The following is a 15551-nucleotide window of genomic DNA, read 5'->3' as shown; positions in this document are numbered from 1 at the left end:
ATTCGGGAATGTACCTTTAACAGAAGCTCACCCAACATTGGGGAAAGAGAAACACCCTGACCCCCCCATCCAGCATAATAATAATAATAAAATAATAATCGCTTATTGTCACAAGTAGGCTTCAAATGAAGTTACTGTGAAAAGCCCCTAGTCGCCTGTTTGGGGAGGCCGGTATGGGAATTGACCCCGCGCTGCTGGCCTTGTTTCGCTTCACAAGTCAGCTATTTAGCCCACTGTGCTAAACTAGCCCCATTGCCATAGTTAGGAGATTGACAGGGAACTGAATTCTCCCAGTAAACTGTGAACAAGAGCAGGACAGAATCCAGAGGCGAATAGTGTCACTGCGGTGGAGAAATTAATTACAAAGCCCGTTTCCGTTTTTACACCAGTACAAAATGTGCATGTGTGCGTTAAGTACACAATGTCCCAGTGATCAAATTGTCACTAACTGTAAAAGCACAATAATAACCAGATCGCAGGGCAAGGAAACAATTCCCAGTTTTAAGCAGGAAAATTGTTTTGGGTCTGATGGTGAACATGAAGATTTTCCAAACAGTCAGAGGTCAGCACAACCCACCCTGTGATGAGATTGTGTGTCTGAAGCACAAAGCCAATCAGTGTGCGAAGGACTGAACGTTACAATCCTGCCTGCCAATAACAATGTGCCTTTATATCGGAAATACTGTGGATACTGGAATCTGAGACAAGAACAGAGAATGCTGGAAAATCTCAACAGGTCTGGCAACATCTGGGCAATGCTGTCAGACTGCGTTTACCCAACATTCTCTGTTCTTGCCTTTCCCATCCCTCAGGACGTCGCCAAGCCCTTTACTGCCAGTGAAGTACATTTTGCTGGGTAACCAATGTGATAACGTAGGGGAAAATGCCAATTTGTGCACAGCAAGCTCCCAAAAACCAAAACGTGCCGGAGACAGGACGAATGAGGTATTGTTCGGTGACGGTGATTGAGGGATAAGTATTAGCCGGGAGAAAGCTCCCACGCTCTCCCTCCAATGGTGCCTTGGGAAGTTTTATGTCCACCTGAGAGGGGCAGACAGTTTAGTGTCTCATTTGAGAAAAAGCACTTGTGACAATGCAGCACTCCTTCACTGGGAGTGTCAGAGTAGCTATTGGGCTCAAGTCTCTGAGGTGGGACTTTACCTCATGACCGTCTGACTCAAAGGCGAGAGAGCTCACCACTGAACCATGGCTGATACCTGCCATCCCCAAGTGTGAGTGGGTCAAATGTCCCTCCCCCATTCCCGTTCAACACGGACGTCTTATGGTGAGAGCTGCTTACCGGAGTCGCTGCAGTGGTGACTGTTTCTCCTCTGAACTCCAGGCATGACCAACATAGTATAACAGGAAGAAGAGCACGTTCCAGGAGGTGGCAAACCACGTTATGGCAAAGGGCGCGTCAAAGGTCCTGAAGGTGATCTTGGCCAGCTGGCTGGTGCCTGCCCAGGATGAACAGACGCTGAGGACCACCGCCGAGCCCCACAGGGCTTTCTTCAGCTGCCCGACAGAGAAGCGGCATGGGCAGCAGGAAGCTCTCCATCCCAAAGGCCTTGCTGCTCCTCCTCCTTCTCCGGCCTCTCCACGTGCCTCGGCCTCTGTCCGGGAGGACCCTGCCCCGCTCCCACCACCGCTTGCTTCCGCCGGGCGCTCATCTCCTGTGGAGTAAGAGGTCAAGGGTCAGCACAATCCACACAGCCAATCGCGGGGAAACACCGCACAAATCTCCAGCAGGGACTTCCGCTCAAATGGTAGGAGGGAAAAACTACGGCAGCATTCCCTAAGGGTTCACTGTCCGTGCTCCCTGTCATTGGCACATGCTCCTTTCTGAGATTTTGAAGTGGGAGGTTCAAAATGACCGCCTTGTGTTCACCATGCTTTAGTCAGTACATTCTCCCCTCCAATCAAGCTTGTTCATTCAAGCCAGCTGCAGTAGACATAGACATAGAATTTACAGTGCAGAAGGAGGCCATTCGGCCCATCGTGTCTGCATGGGACCTTGGAAAGAACACCCCACACCTTCACCCTATCCCCTAACCCAGTAACCCCACCTCGACTTTTTGGCCACTAAGGGCAATTTATCATGGCCAATCCACCTAACCTGCACGTCTTTGGACTGTGGGAGGAAACCGGAGCACCCGGAGGAAACCCACGCAGTCACAGGGAGAACGTGCAGACTCCGCACAGACAGTTACCCAAGTCGCAAATCGAACCTGGGATCCTGGAGCTGTGAAGCAACTGTGCTAACCACTGTGCTATTGTGCTGCCCAACTCAGGGAGTGCTGCACTGTCTGTGAGGCTGGCTTTTGGATATGTTCTTAAACTGAGGCTGGATCTGCTCAGCTCTCGTGTAGATGTTAAAGATCCCACTGCACAACGAGAACATGAAATGAAATGAAAACTGCTTATTGTCACATGTAGGCTTCAAATGAAGTTACTGTGAAAAGCCCCTAGTCGCCACATTCCGGCGCCTGTTTGGGGAGGCTGGTACGGGAATCAAACCGTGCTGCTGGCCTGCCTTGGTCTACTTTCAAAGCCAGCGATTTAGCCCTGTGCTAAACCAGCAGGGGTGGTGTCATGGCCATAATTTATCTCGCAACCTTGCTGTTGTAGAGCTGGAGGAGGTTAGAAAGAGAGGGAAGGTTGTAGGGCTGGAGGAGGTTAGAGAGAGAGGGAAGGTTGTAGGGCTGGAGGACGTTAGAGAGAGAGGGAAGGTTGTAGGGCTGGAGGAGGTTAGAGAGAGAGGAAAGGTTGTAGGGCTGGAGGAGGTTACAGAGATAGGGAGGGTTGTAGGGGTTGGAGGAGGTTACAGAGAGAGGGAGGGCTGTAGAGGCTGGAGGAGGTTACAGAAAGAGGGAGGGTTGTTGGGCTATAGGGTGTTAGAGAAGGAGGTTTGTTGGGGAAGGTGGAGGTTACGGAGAGAGGGAGGGTTGTAGTGGCTGTAGGAGGTTAGAGAGAGAGGGAGGGTTGTAGGGGCTGGAGGAAGTTACAGAGAGAGGGAGGGTTGTAGGAGCTATAGGAGGTTACAGAGAGAGGGAGGGCTGTAGAGGCTGGAGGAGGTTACAGAGAGAGGGAGGGTTGTAGGGGCTGGTGGAGGTTAGAGAGAGAGGGAGGGCTGTAGGGGCTGGAGGAAGTTACAGAGAGAGGGAGGGTTGTAGGGGCTGGAAGAGGTTACAGTGAGAGGGAGGGTTTTTGGGACTGGAGGTGAGGATGTAACATTGTGAGCACATTTCCTGGTTGCAGCTGAGGAACAGACAGCTCTTACTGCTGTGAATTTTATATTGAATGTCTGGGATCTCTATCTCATACCATAGACACAAGGTGCAGTGTTTGTACGAAGCCTCTGCTGTCACTCGTGCTGCATTCTACTGCCAGGGAAATTACACGATCGCAGATGAAAATAAAACTCTTAAGGACTGTGGGGAGGAAAAATCCAGTTATTCTAAAATGAAAAAGACAGTAGCCAAATTGTGCACAGCAAGATCCCACAGACAGCAATTAAACAGATAATCTGTTTCAGCAATACTGGCTGTGGGATAAATATTTGCCAGGGCATCCGGGGAGAACTCTTCTTCAAAATAGTGCCATGGGATCGCTTACATCTGCCTGAGTGGGCCTCAGCTTAAGGCCTCATCTGAAAGATGGCAGCCATGACAGTGCAGCTGTCCCTCAGCGCTGACACTGGGGCAGTCAGCCTCAAGGTTCAAGACTCCGGAGTGCGATTTGAATCCATGGACACTGGTCTCAGAGGCAGTGAGGGCTCTCCTCCGACCCGGGGCTATCGAGAACTCCACACCAAACCAAAAACCCTCCCCGACTCCAAACACAGAGCACAAGCTGACACAGTGATAGGGCCCACCGTGGTGTCAGGCTGAAACCAAAGAGAAAATGCTGGAAAATCTCAGCAGGTCCGGCAGCATCTGTAGGGAGAGAAAAGAGCTCACGTTTCGAGTCCGATGACTCTTTGCCAAAGCTGACAGAGAAAGTGGGAAATACTTATACTGTGGAGTGAGAATGAGTCATAGCCACGGACACCCAGGGAAACCGGGTGCTAATGGCCACAGAATCCAAGGGGAAAGAGTGCGAATGGCAGTCCCCAGAGAGAACAAAAGATGTGAAAGGCCAAACAGCAGGGAAACTAACATCAGAGGGTAAACTGTAGATGTGGGGGGAGGGGAAGGGGGAAGCAGAGAGGAGAAAGGTGAAGGAAAGGTGGATAAGATTGGGACGGGGGGGAAATTAAATATATATTAAGAAAGAAAGAAATGCTAAAAGACAGTTAAAATGAAATGAAAACAAATGGGTCGAGGTGGGGCTGATCATCTGAAGTTGTTGAATTCAATGTTGAGACCGGAAGGCTGCAGTGTGCCTAACCGAAAGATGAGATGTTGTTCCTCCAGTTTGCGTTGAGCTTCACTGGAACATTGCAGCAGGCCAAGGACAGACATGTAGGCATGGGAGCAGGGTCTTTTGTTAAAATGGCAGGCAACAGGACGGTCAGGATCCTGAATGCGCACAGAATGAAGATGCTCAGCAAAGCGATCACCCAGTCTGCGTTTGGTCTTTCCTATCTCGAGGAGACCACATTGGGTGGTGTCAGGCTGGCCTGGGCTGTCCTCTCTAGGGGCTGACGTGCTTGCCTCTCTGTCCATTCAGGTTGGCTGGCAATCTCCGAGAGTGAACAACCCTAACAACTGTCTGCGTCACCCGGCTGCAACAGTCCACTAACCCCTTCCGGAGGCTCGGAGCTGCCGGTTAATGCTGATTTCTGCAGCTCATGTGAAGCTCGCCTCTCTTTGTTTACGTCTGGAAAGAAAAGTGAATGTGAGGCGTGAAAGGTATTTCTCGCAGGGAAGCCACCGACTGCAGCGTATTATTTCTTTTGCTGCTTTTGGTCCACTGGTTATTGATGTTTCCTCTTACATAAGGCCAGTGAATCATCGGCAGGAGCTTCAACACACTGGGCACAAAACAGGACGGACTGAGCCAGCAAGAATCAATACTGCCAGAGCCTGGAGTCAAATCACACACCAGACGTGAGAGCAGGGGTCAACACAGAGCAGCCGGAGGAGGGGGAGGTGAAGATGCAAGAGTATAAGAGGAGGGGAGGAGGAAGAGGCGGGAAAGAGTGAGGTGGAGAGAAAGAGATGGGAGGAGGAGAGTGAAGAAGAGGAAGGGGAGGAGGTAGAGAAGAGAAGGGGAGGAGGAAGAGGAGAAGGGGGCTTGGAAAGGGAGTGGGGGGAGGAAGAGGAGGGCATCCCCTTTGAGGGCATACCCTGAGGGTGAACCAGACAGTTTGCAACAGAGAGGAGCTGCCAACCCTATATCTAGCCCATTACAAAGACTACAGCTGGCAGTGCTGTCACATTACCCATCTCTGTCCCGGTCTTGGCTCATCTCCTGTGGAAGCCCTCATCCATGCCAATGGTAGCTCTTGACTATTCCAAAGCTGTCATGCCATTGTCCATTTTCACCTCATTGAAGCTGAACTCATCTAAACTCTACCGCTTGTAACCTAACTTGCACCAAATCCTGTTCGATATCATTCTTTCCTCATTGACCAACACTGGCTCCCAGTTGGACAGTGTTTTCAAATCTCTCCACAGCTTTGTCACTATTGGAACCTCCCCAGCTATCCTTCAAAGCCAGGAGGGAGATTGGCATGGAACCTGTACAACAGCTTCCTAATGGAGACTTTTTACAATGGGGAGCCTCTCCTGCTCTTACCACGTGCCACCAGCACATTGGAAAGATTTACAAGTTTCCAATCAATCTGTTTGGCCACACCACAAACACAACTCCTGGGCACAGACTCTGAACCAGAGCCTCTGGCTCAGGCTGTAACCCCCTCTAACCCCTACAACCCTCTCTCTTAATCTCCTCCAGCCCCTACAAAACCCTCCCTCTCTCTGTAACCTCCTCCAGCCCCTATAACCCTCCCTCTCTCTGTAACCCCCTCTAACCCCTACAACCCTCTCTCTTAATCTCCTCCAGCCCCAACAAAACCCTCCCTCTCTCTGTAACCTCCTCCAGCCCCTATAACCCTCCCTCTCTCTGTAACCTCCTCCAGCCCCAACAACCCTCCCTCTCCCTGTAACCTCCTCCAGCCCCAACAACCCTCCCTCTCCCTGTAACCTCCTCCAGCCCCTACAACCCTCCCTCTCTGTAACCTCCTCCAGCCCCAACAACCCTCCCTCTCCCTGTAACCTCCTCCAGCCCCGACAACCCTCCCTCTCTCTGTAACCTCCTCCAGCCCCAACAACCCTCCCTCTCTCTGTAACCTCCTCCAGCCCCAACAACCCTCCCTCTCTCTGTAGCCTACTCCAGCCCCAACAACCCTCCCTCTCTCTAACCTCCTCCAGCCCCGACAACCCTCCCTCTCTCTGTAACCTCCTCCAGCCTCTACAGCCCTCCCTCTCTCTGTAACCTCCTCCAGCCCCAACAACCCTTCCTCTCTCTAACCTCCTCCAGCCCCGACAACCCTCCCTCTCTCTGTAACCTCCTCCAGCCTCTACAGCCCTCCCTCTCTCTGTAACCTCCTCCAGCCCCAACAACCCTCCCTCTCTCTGTAGCCTCCTCCAGCCCCAACAACCCTCCCTCTCTCTCTAACCTCCTCCAGCCCCGACAGCCCTCCCTCTCTCTGTAACCTCCTCCAGCCCCTACAACCCTCCCTCTCTCTGTAGCCTCCTCCAGCCCCAACAACCCTCCCTCTCTCTAACCTCCTCCAGCCCCAACAACCCTCCCTCTCTCTGTAACCTCCTCTAGCCCCTACAACCTTCCCTCTCTCGTAGCCTCCAGCCCCTACAACCCTCCCTCTCTCTGTAGCCTCCTCCAGTCCAACAATCCTCCCTCTCTCTAAACTCCTCCAGCCCCGACAACCCTCCCTCTCTCTGTAACCTCCTCCAGCCCCTACAACCCTCCCTCTCTCTGTAACCTCCTCCAGCCTCTACAGCCCTCCCTCTCTCTGTAACCTCCTCCAGCCCCAACAACCCTCCCTCTCTCTGTAGCCTCCTCCAGCCCCAACAACCCTCCCTCTCTCTCTAACCTCCTCCAGCCCCGACAGCCCTCCCTCTCTCTGTAACCTCCTCCAGCCCCTACAACCCTCCCTCTCTCTGTAGCCTCCTCCAGCCCCAACAACCCTCCCTCTCTCTAACCTCCTCCAGCCCCAACAACCCTCCCTCTCTCTGTAACCTCCTCCAGCCCCTACAACCTTCCCTCTCTCGTAGCCTCCAGCCCCTACAACCCTCCCTCTCTCTGTAGCCTCCTCCAGTCCAACAATCCTCCCTCTCTCTAAACTCCTCCAGCCCCGACAACCCTCCCTCTCTCTGTAACCTCCTCCAGCCCCTACAACCCTCCCTCTCTCTGTAGCCTCCTCCAGCCCCAACAACCCTCCCTCTCTCTAACCTCCTCCAGCCCCGACAACCCTCCCTCTCTCTGTAACCTCCTCCAGCCTCTACAGCCCTCCCTCTCTCTGTAATCTCCTCCAGCCCCTACAACCCTCCCTCTCTCTCTAACCTCCTGCAGTCCTCTAATTTCCTGTGCTCATCCAACTATGGACCCCTGTGCGCCATGGCAATGCCTCTACCAATCAGAGTCTTTTTGTCAACCAGTCAGTACTCTCATCACATGTAGTATAAATTGTTGTTCTCCTTACTGTTGCTACTCTTGTGTCAGTCGTGATGAGTGCAGGGTGAAAAGCTTTCTCTCTTTTTTCTACAATTCTGAAGTTGTGTGTTACCATGTATATTAATATGTTAAAAACACTATATAACTGGAAGCTGTTGTTGAAAACCATGTTTTCAGAACACAGCTGAGTCTCAACATCAGCCAGACAGAACTCGGTTACGTTGTCAGAACATAGAATCATAGAAACCCTCCAGTGCAGAAGGAGGCCATTCAGCCCATCGAGCCTGCATCAATCCATGTCCCACCCTATCCCTGCAATCCCACAACCTAACCTTCACATCCCTGGATACTAAGGGACATTAGCATGGCCAACCACCTACCCCGTACATCTTTGGACTGTGGGAGGAAACCCACGCAGACACGGGGAGAACGTGCAGACACCACACAGACAGTGACCCAAGGCCGGAATGAAACCCGAGACCTTGGAGCTGCAAGGCAGCAGTGCTTGCGAGGCAGCAGTGCTAACCACTGTGCCACCCGTAAAGTCTTTCCCAGCTGTAGCTGTGCATATATGAGGAATTAGGAAGAGGCTCGCAGTCACAAATACATTCACGCTCCCCTGGCTACTGAACATTAACCCCCAGCTGAGCCCAATCCCATGGCCCCTTAACAATATCTTAACATTATAGCGGCACGGTGGCACAGTGGTTAGCTCAATTGCCTTGCAGCGTGGAGGAGCTGGGTTCGATCCCGGGTCACTGTCCATGTGGAGTTTGCTCATGCTCCCCGTGCCTGCGTGGGTCTCACCCCCACAACCCAAAGATTTGCTGGGTAGGTGGATTGGCCACACTAAATTGCCCCCTATTGGGTCGGCACGGTAGCACTGTTGCTTCACAGCACCAGGGACCCAAGTTCGATTCCCGGCTTGGGTCACTGTCTGTGCGGAATCTGCACATTCTCCCCGTGTCTGTGTGGGTTCCCTCTGGGTGTTCCGCTTTCCTCCCACAAGTCCCGAAAGACGTGCTGTTAGGCGATTTGGATATTCTGAATTCTCCCTCTGTGTACCCGAACAGGTGCCGGAATGTGGTGACTAGGGGATTTTCACAGTAACTTCATTGCAGTGTTAATGTAAGCCTACTCGTGACAATAAAGATTATTAGATTATTATTAACCCCTGTCCGAGCCACCATCCCATGGCCCCTTAATATTAACCTCTGTTCCATAGTTACACAGTTATCAGTGTTACACATTAACAGGAACATTTTATACCTGTTAGCACCAGTCACAAGTTAGTATCATCAACATTTGGTAGAAATGTTATCACTTATGATAGTACTGTGTTACACATGTTGCTAACAGTGCAACAGGAGATGCCAACCTGTTGAAGCTATAACACTTGATTACATGTATGTTAAACTGCGGAAGCAGCACGCAATAGACAGAGCCAAGTGATCCCTCCAATGGATTAGACCCTCCTTCATCCAGTCATGAATGGTGGTGGACAATTAAACAACTCACAGGAGGAGGAGGCTCCATAAATTACCCCTTTCTCAATGATGGAGGAGTCCAGCACATCAGTGCAAAAGACAAGGCTGAGGCATGCGCAACGATCTTCAGCCAGAGTGGATGATTCATCTCGGCCCCTTCCAGAGGTCCCCAGCATCACAGATGTCAGTCTTCAGTCATTTTGACGCACTCGATGCGATATCAAGAAATGGCTGAAGGAAACACTGATAGTAATCTGTGTAACTGTTAATGTGTGGAACATGTTCTGTCAACCTAACTCCGAGTTCTGTCTGGCTGAATTCGAGATTCGGCTATGTTTCGACTACAACAGATTGAAGTTATCTAGTGCCTTTAACATATTGATACACATGGCAATACTGAAGAGGCTGTGGGCCCTGACCATATCCCGACAATAGTACTGAAGTCCAGAACTTGCCGCACCCCTAGCCAAGCTGTTCCAGTACAGCTGCAGCACTGGCATCTATCTGGCAATGTAGAAAACTGCCCAGGTGTGTCCTGTATACAAAAAGCAGGACAAATCAACCCAGACAATTACTGCCCTGTCTACTCTCCAGCATCAGTAAAGTGATGGGAGGTGTCTATCAAACCGCACTCTCTCAGCAATAACCTGCTCATGAATGCTCGGTTTGGGTTCCGCCAGGGTCACTCAGCTCCTGGCCTCATTATAGCTTTGGTTCAAACATGGACAAAAGTGCTGAATGCCGGATGTGAACTGGGAGTAACTGCCCTTGACATCAAGGCAGCATTTGTATGGCATCAAGGAGCCCTAGCTAAACTGGAGTCAATGGAAATCGGGGAAAACTCTCCACAGTTGGAGTCATACCTGGCACAAAGGAAGATGGTTGTGGTGGTTGGAGGGAAATCACCTCACTCCCAGGACATCGCTGCAGGAGTTCCTCAGGATAGTGCCCTCGGCCCAACCATCTTCAGCTGCTTCACCAATCACCTTTCTTCCATCATAATGTCAGGAATGGGGATGTTTGTTGATGATTGCACAATGTTCAGCACCATTTGTGACTCCTCAGACACTGAAGCAGTCCATGCCCAAATGCAGCAAAACCTGGACAACATCCAGGCTTGGGCTGACAAATGGCACATAACATTCTTGCCACAGAAATGCCAGGATCTAACCATCTCCTCTTGACATTCAACAGCATTACCATCAAATTCCCCATTACATGATCAACATTAGTGGGCAGCACGGTAGCATTGTGGATAGCACAATAGCTTCACAGCTACAGGGTCCCAAGTTCAATTGCCGGCTTGGCTCACTGTCTGTGCGGAGTCTGCACTTTCTCCCTGTGTCTGCGTGGGTTTCCTCCGGGTGCTCCGGTTTCCTCCCACAGTCCAAAGATGTGCAGGTTAGGTGGATTGGCCATGCTAAATTGCCCTTAGTGTCTAAAATTGCCCTTAGTGTTGGATGGGGTGACTGAGTTATGGGGATAGGGTGGAGGTGTGGGCTTGGGTAGGGTGCTCGTTCCAAGAGCCGGTGCAGACTCGATGGGCCAAATGGCCTCATTCTGCACTGTAAATTCTATGACTATGACCATAACATTACATTATCATTGACCAGAAATGTAAGTGAATCAGCCATATAAATACTTTGGCTACAAGACCAGGCCAGCAGTTGGGTAGCCTGCAGTGTATGACTCAGCACCTGACTCCCCAAAGCCTGTCCACCATCTACAAGGCATTCAGGGGCCGGATAGCTCAGTCGGTAGAGCATCAGACTTTTAATCTGAGAGTCCAGGGTTCAAGTCCCTGTTGGGGCGATACTTTTAAATCCCAATGATTGATGCTGACGTGAACTCGACTTAATCTGCTAGGAAAGAAGCCCATCGACCCATTGAGTCTCTGCTGCCCATCAAATCCCCGTCTGTTCCAATCCCATTTTCCAACACAAGGTCCGTCGCCTCAGCATTCCACGGCGGTTGCAGGTCTCATCTAAACTCTTTGGGGCAGCACGGTAGCACATGTGATTAGCACTGTGGCTTCACAGCGCCGGGGTCCCAGGTTCGATTCCCTACTGGGTCACTGTGCAGAGCCTGCACGTTCTCCCCGTGCCTGCGTGGGTTTCCTCCGGATGCTCCAGTTTCCTCCCACAGTCCAAAGACATGTATGTTAGGTGGTTTGGCCATGCTAAATTGCCCTTAGTGACCAAAAAGGATAGGAGATGTTATTGAGTTCCGGGGATAGGGTGGAAGTGAGGACTTATGTAGTTTGGTGCAGATTCGATGGGCCGAATGGCCTCCTTGTGCACTGTATGTTCTATGTATGTACGGCACAAGTCAGAAGATTGACAGAATACTTTCCACTTGCCTGGATGAGTGAAGATCCAACAACATTCAAGGAGCTCGACACCATCCAGGACACCCCATCCACCACCTTAAACATTCACTCCCTCCACCTCCACCACTGAGGCACTGCAGCATCTCACTAAGACAACATGTGAATAACAGTGTAACACATATCTGTGTAATTGTTACATGTTATCCACAATGTAAGACGTCTATATTCCAGTGCTTCATGTTTATATTGTTTCACTACAGTATTACCCGGTTGATAGAAAATATATCCAATTCTGAACAGATGATAATCTCTTTGAACTGAGATGACTGAAATCCTCAGCAAAGGTATCAGATGAGATGGGAATTCTGTGTCCTTGTGTCACACTCTGAGCAGAGTCTTCAAGGAATCATGGGCAGATTTTCTAATGAGACTGATGACTATGCGAACTAACCAACGGCTAAAGGAAGACAGATACTCCAAATTCTGATTACACTTCACCTATCATAACCATCAATGACACAACCCTGAAGGTTGTAGGTAACTTCACTCATCCTCAAACACACAATCTTCGGAAATGTTGACATTGGCCGCGAGGTGGCAAATAGAATTGTCAGGGTAAACTCAGTATTTGGCATTTATGCAAGACACTGTGGAGGAAACAAGGCATCAAATTGATAATAAAACATGCAGTTTATAAAGCTGTGGTAATAACTACCCTCCTAGATATCTGTGAAAGATGGACTACCTACTCCAGACATATTAATCACTTGAGCAGGTTCCACATGAAATCTGTTCAGAACATCATGGGCATCATGCCCAACACTGGGGTACTTCAAAGAGCAGAAATGGCTGGAATTGAAGGATTCATTATCAGAGCTCAGCTAAGATGGACATGTAGTACCTATGGCTGGGGAATAAAATCCCTAAGGCGGTGATATATTCACAACTTAAACTTGGACGCTGCCTGGAAGGTAGGCTGAAGGTAAGGTTCAAGGAACCCCTGGAACACAAACCTCAGGAAATGTGGCATGTCCACCACAGACTGAGAGAAAAATGAACAAGAGAGAATTACCTGGGGAGTGATTCCATGTCATGGTGTTGCTTCCTTTGGACAGCAAAGGACAAAAGGTAAGCTGGAAAGACTAGGCTTGCTCACACCGTGGAAAGCGATGCGTTAGAACATAGAATGGTTCTACACATGCAAGGAATGGCCATCTTCAACAACTGTTAATATTAGTGTGACACATGTGTTACACATTCACATCATACTACTTCACCTTAACGCACGTTTATTTTCATTCATTTTACACGCATTTATTGCCTATCTTTAGTTTCAGAGGCCATTTGTTGTGGGTCTGGAGTCACAACTTGCCTAAAGGACAATGGTCATCTTTACTTTTAATTCCAGATTTTTTTATTGAATTTGGATTTCACCATCTGCTGTGGGGGGATTCGAACCCCCAGGTCTAGCTCTGGGTCTCTGAATTACTAATCCAGTGACTAGTCCACCACACCACTTAATATCAGAGTTACACATTAATATCAGTGGTCCCTGTATTTATAGCAGTGATGCATATCAATAACAATATTTCTCTGGTGTCTAGTAAACCTACAGAATCTTTCATCGTGTTACACCAGATAGTATCACTGTGCGAAATGTTGATTTAACAATTGTCATAGGAGTTATTTGATAGTTGTAATTTTAAACGTTATTGCCGCAATATGAGCATCTTATTTCAGTGTAAACCACTTTAATCTCCCAGTATTAACACGTGATTCTTGTTATGCTAGTGTCAGAGTTTAATGAAAGCAGTAACGCCAGTGAGGAGCAGCAGCTAAAGTCGGACATGCATTCAGACCCTCCTCTAACGCTGCTGCTCCATCTCTCTGAACCGCATTGTGACCTCTCAGCAGCAGCACTGGCTTGTCCCCCTGAATCACCCATCCCCATCCCCGCCATCCCTCCCCTCTCGCAACCAGAGACACATGCATGCTTACAAACCTTCCACCTGGGTGAGAGTGAGCACCGGGCTGTTACAGGCGGTAAGAGGAGCCACTCTGGCCGAATGTTTTTTCATTGTAGTCCCAGCTCAAGGGCAGAATGCAAACTGGTCTCCCCTGCATCGCACACGCCAGAGAGAGAGAAATGCAGTCTGCAGGCATTGGCTGTCACATCTCCCTTTACAGGGTGACTGTTTCTGTGTGTGTGTGTGTGTCTTGTACCAGGTGAAGCACACCACACACATAGTTGTGTTTGCTGTAAGCAGAAGGGGGGGTCACATGCCGATAACTTCCCTCCCCATTGCTAAAAAGATGCACCGTCTAAAAAAAGCAGCGGGAACGACTACTTTCTGCTTGGTGCAGTGCTGCTGAGACCTTCCCCTGTCACTCCTCCCCCCGCGCCGTTTAAAGACTTGCTTACACCTGACTATTCAGCTCAGCACCTCCCACCCCCCACTCTCCCATCAGCTAAAGTTGGCTTTCACTTTCTACAGCAATACCCCTGACCCCCCCCCCCCCCCCCCCCGTGAAATGAAAAGAAAAATGAAAAAATCACTTGTCACAAGTAGACTTCAAATGAAGTTACTGTGAAAAGCCCCTAGTCGCCACATTCCGGCGCCTGTTTGGGGAGGCTGGTACGGGAATTGAACCGTGCTGCTGGCCTGCCTTGGTCTGCGTTAAATGCCAGCTATTTAGCCCTGTGCTAAACCAGCCCCGATCATACATGCACAAATAAATCAGAGCTAACCCACCCTGCAATTTTTTATACCTCTCTGGCCAAGAGCACCTCTTTTTCTCCAGAGAAAGGGAGAAGGCTTTTCACTCATGAAGGGGACAACTCAAAACTCAGACACCATAAATAAAAGATACTAACTGATAAATCCCAGAGGAAATTCAAGAGAATCCCTCTTACCCAGAGATTGGGGAGAATGTGGAACGTGCTACCGTTCGCAATGTCGAAAAATTGTATGGATGCATTTAGACAGAAGCTGGGGAAACGTGAGGGGTGAAAGGGGTAGAGAGGATATGTTGACGAGAGGAGGCTTTGTGTGGAACATAAAACCCTTTGTGTGGAACATAATAGCCCAGTGGGGCAGAGTGGCCTGTGAGTACATTCAATGTAACCCAAATCTTCACATGAGGCGATTGGGTTCGGTACAACCCTGTCTGACTTTGCACTGGGAAGTATGACTGAGCTATTCCATCCAATCGTGTGGGAATTCATTACACCAGGGGAGTTAGATTAAAGTTACCACATTCACGGTTCAGCATAAACATACACTGTGGGTTGGGCTCAATCTGCTCTCGGATTTTCGATGAGTGCGCTCCAGATCTGGTGTATGCAGGACCTGGTTTACACGATGCCCAAAGCATCGCTTCCTGGAATGTTGGAAGCTATTAAAACAAGACCCTGTCTGTCCTCTCAAATGGATGTAACAGATTAACTCATTTGTGTGGTCATATGCCGATGGGCGAGATCATAGTTGGATGGTGGGTGACCTCCAACCAGCAGGTGGTGATACAGACACACCATGTGGTCTCCAGACCACGGTCATGTGACCTGTGACCCAGATATAAAAGGGGACACATCCCCACCACCTTCAGAAGATTGACAGGGTAACAAGTTGTACATGCAATTGGTCAGTGTTAGGTGGAAGTTCCAGTGGAGTAGCAAGACTCCATGATAATGTGCTCTGTATCAGATTACCATCCTACCACAAGAGACACAATAAAAGGATCCTGGTTTGGACATATCGAAGTGTTTGGTGAGTTACTTCATAAAGTACAAGGGACCAAACACAACATGGTACCACGAGTGCTGAAGATTTGAAGTTGGCATTCGGCTTGAAGACGGGTCTGGTGAACTGCAGTCTGAGGCAACGCGCAATAAAGAGGGCTAAAAGGGGTCATGAAATATCTTTGGCTAACAGGGTTAAGGAAAATCCCAAAGCCTTTTATTCGTATATAAGGAGCAAGAAGGTAACTAGAGAAAGGATTGGCCCACTCAAAGACAAAAGAGGGAATTTATGCGTGGTTTCAGAGGAAATTAGTGAGCTTCTTAATGAGTACTTTGCATCGGTATTCACCAAAGA

General features: G+C 49.6%; 1 protein-coding gene and 1 non-coding gene across 4 annotated transcripts in view; one reads left to right on the top strand and one right to left on the bottom strand.

Annotated features, from left to right (window-relative positions):
• The window catches only part of LOC119967704 (putative thiamine transporter SLC35F3), a 177785-nt gene that overhangs the window by 47771 nt on the left and 114463 nt on the right, over positions 1-15551 (bottom strand). For 2 of the 3 annotated variants that reach the window (XM_038800571.1, XM_038800572.1), the window contains exon 3: positions 1301-1673. In XM_038800571.1, the coding sequence (XP_038656499.1) occupies positions 1301-1673 (373 nt within the window). Of the gene's footprint in view, positions 1-1300; positions 1674-13459; positions 13818-15551 lie in introns of those variants that run through there. The other variant, XM_038800573.1, reaches the window with a different exon arrangement.
• Positions 10868-10940, top strand: trnak-uuu. Its single transcript has one exon. It is a non-coding gene; the product is annotated as a tRNA-Lys (tRNA).

Source organism: Scyliorhinus canicula, chromosome 6 (assembly GCF_902713615.1).
Source record: "Scyliorhinus canicula chromosome 6, sScyCan1.1, whole genome shotgun sequence".
In the NCBI taxonomy this organism is placed as follows: Eukaryota; Metazoa; Chordata; class Chondrichthyes; order Carcharhiniformes; family Scyliorhinidae; genus Scyliorhinus; species Scyliorhinus canicula.
Note: the sequence above shows the minus strand (reverse complement) of the source record. Positions and strands in the feature narration are given on the sequence as shown.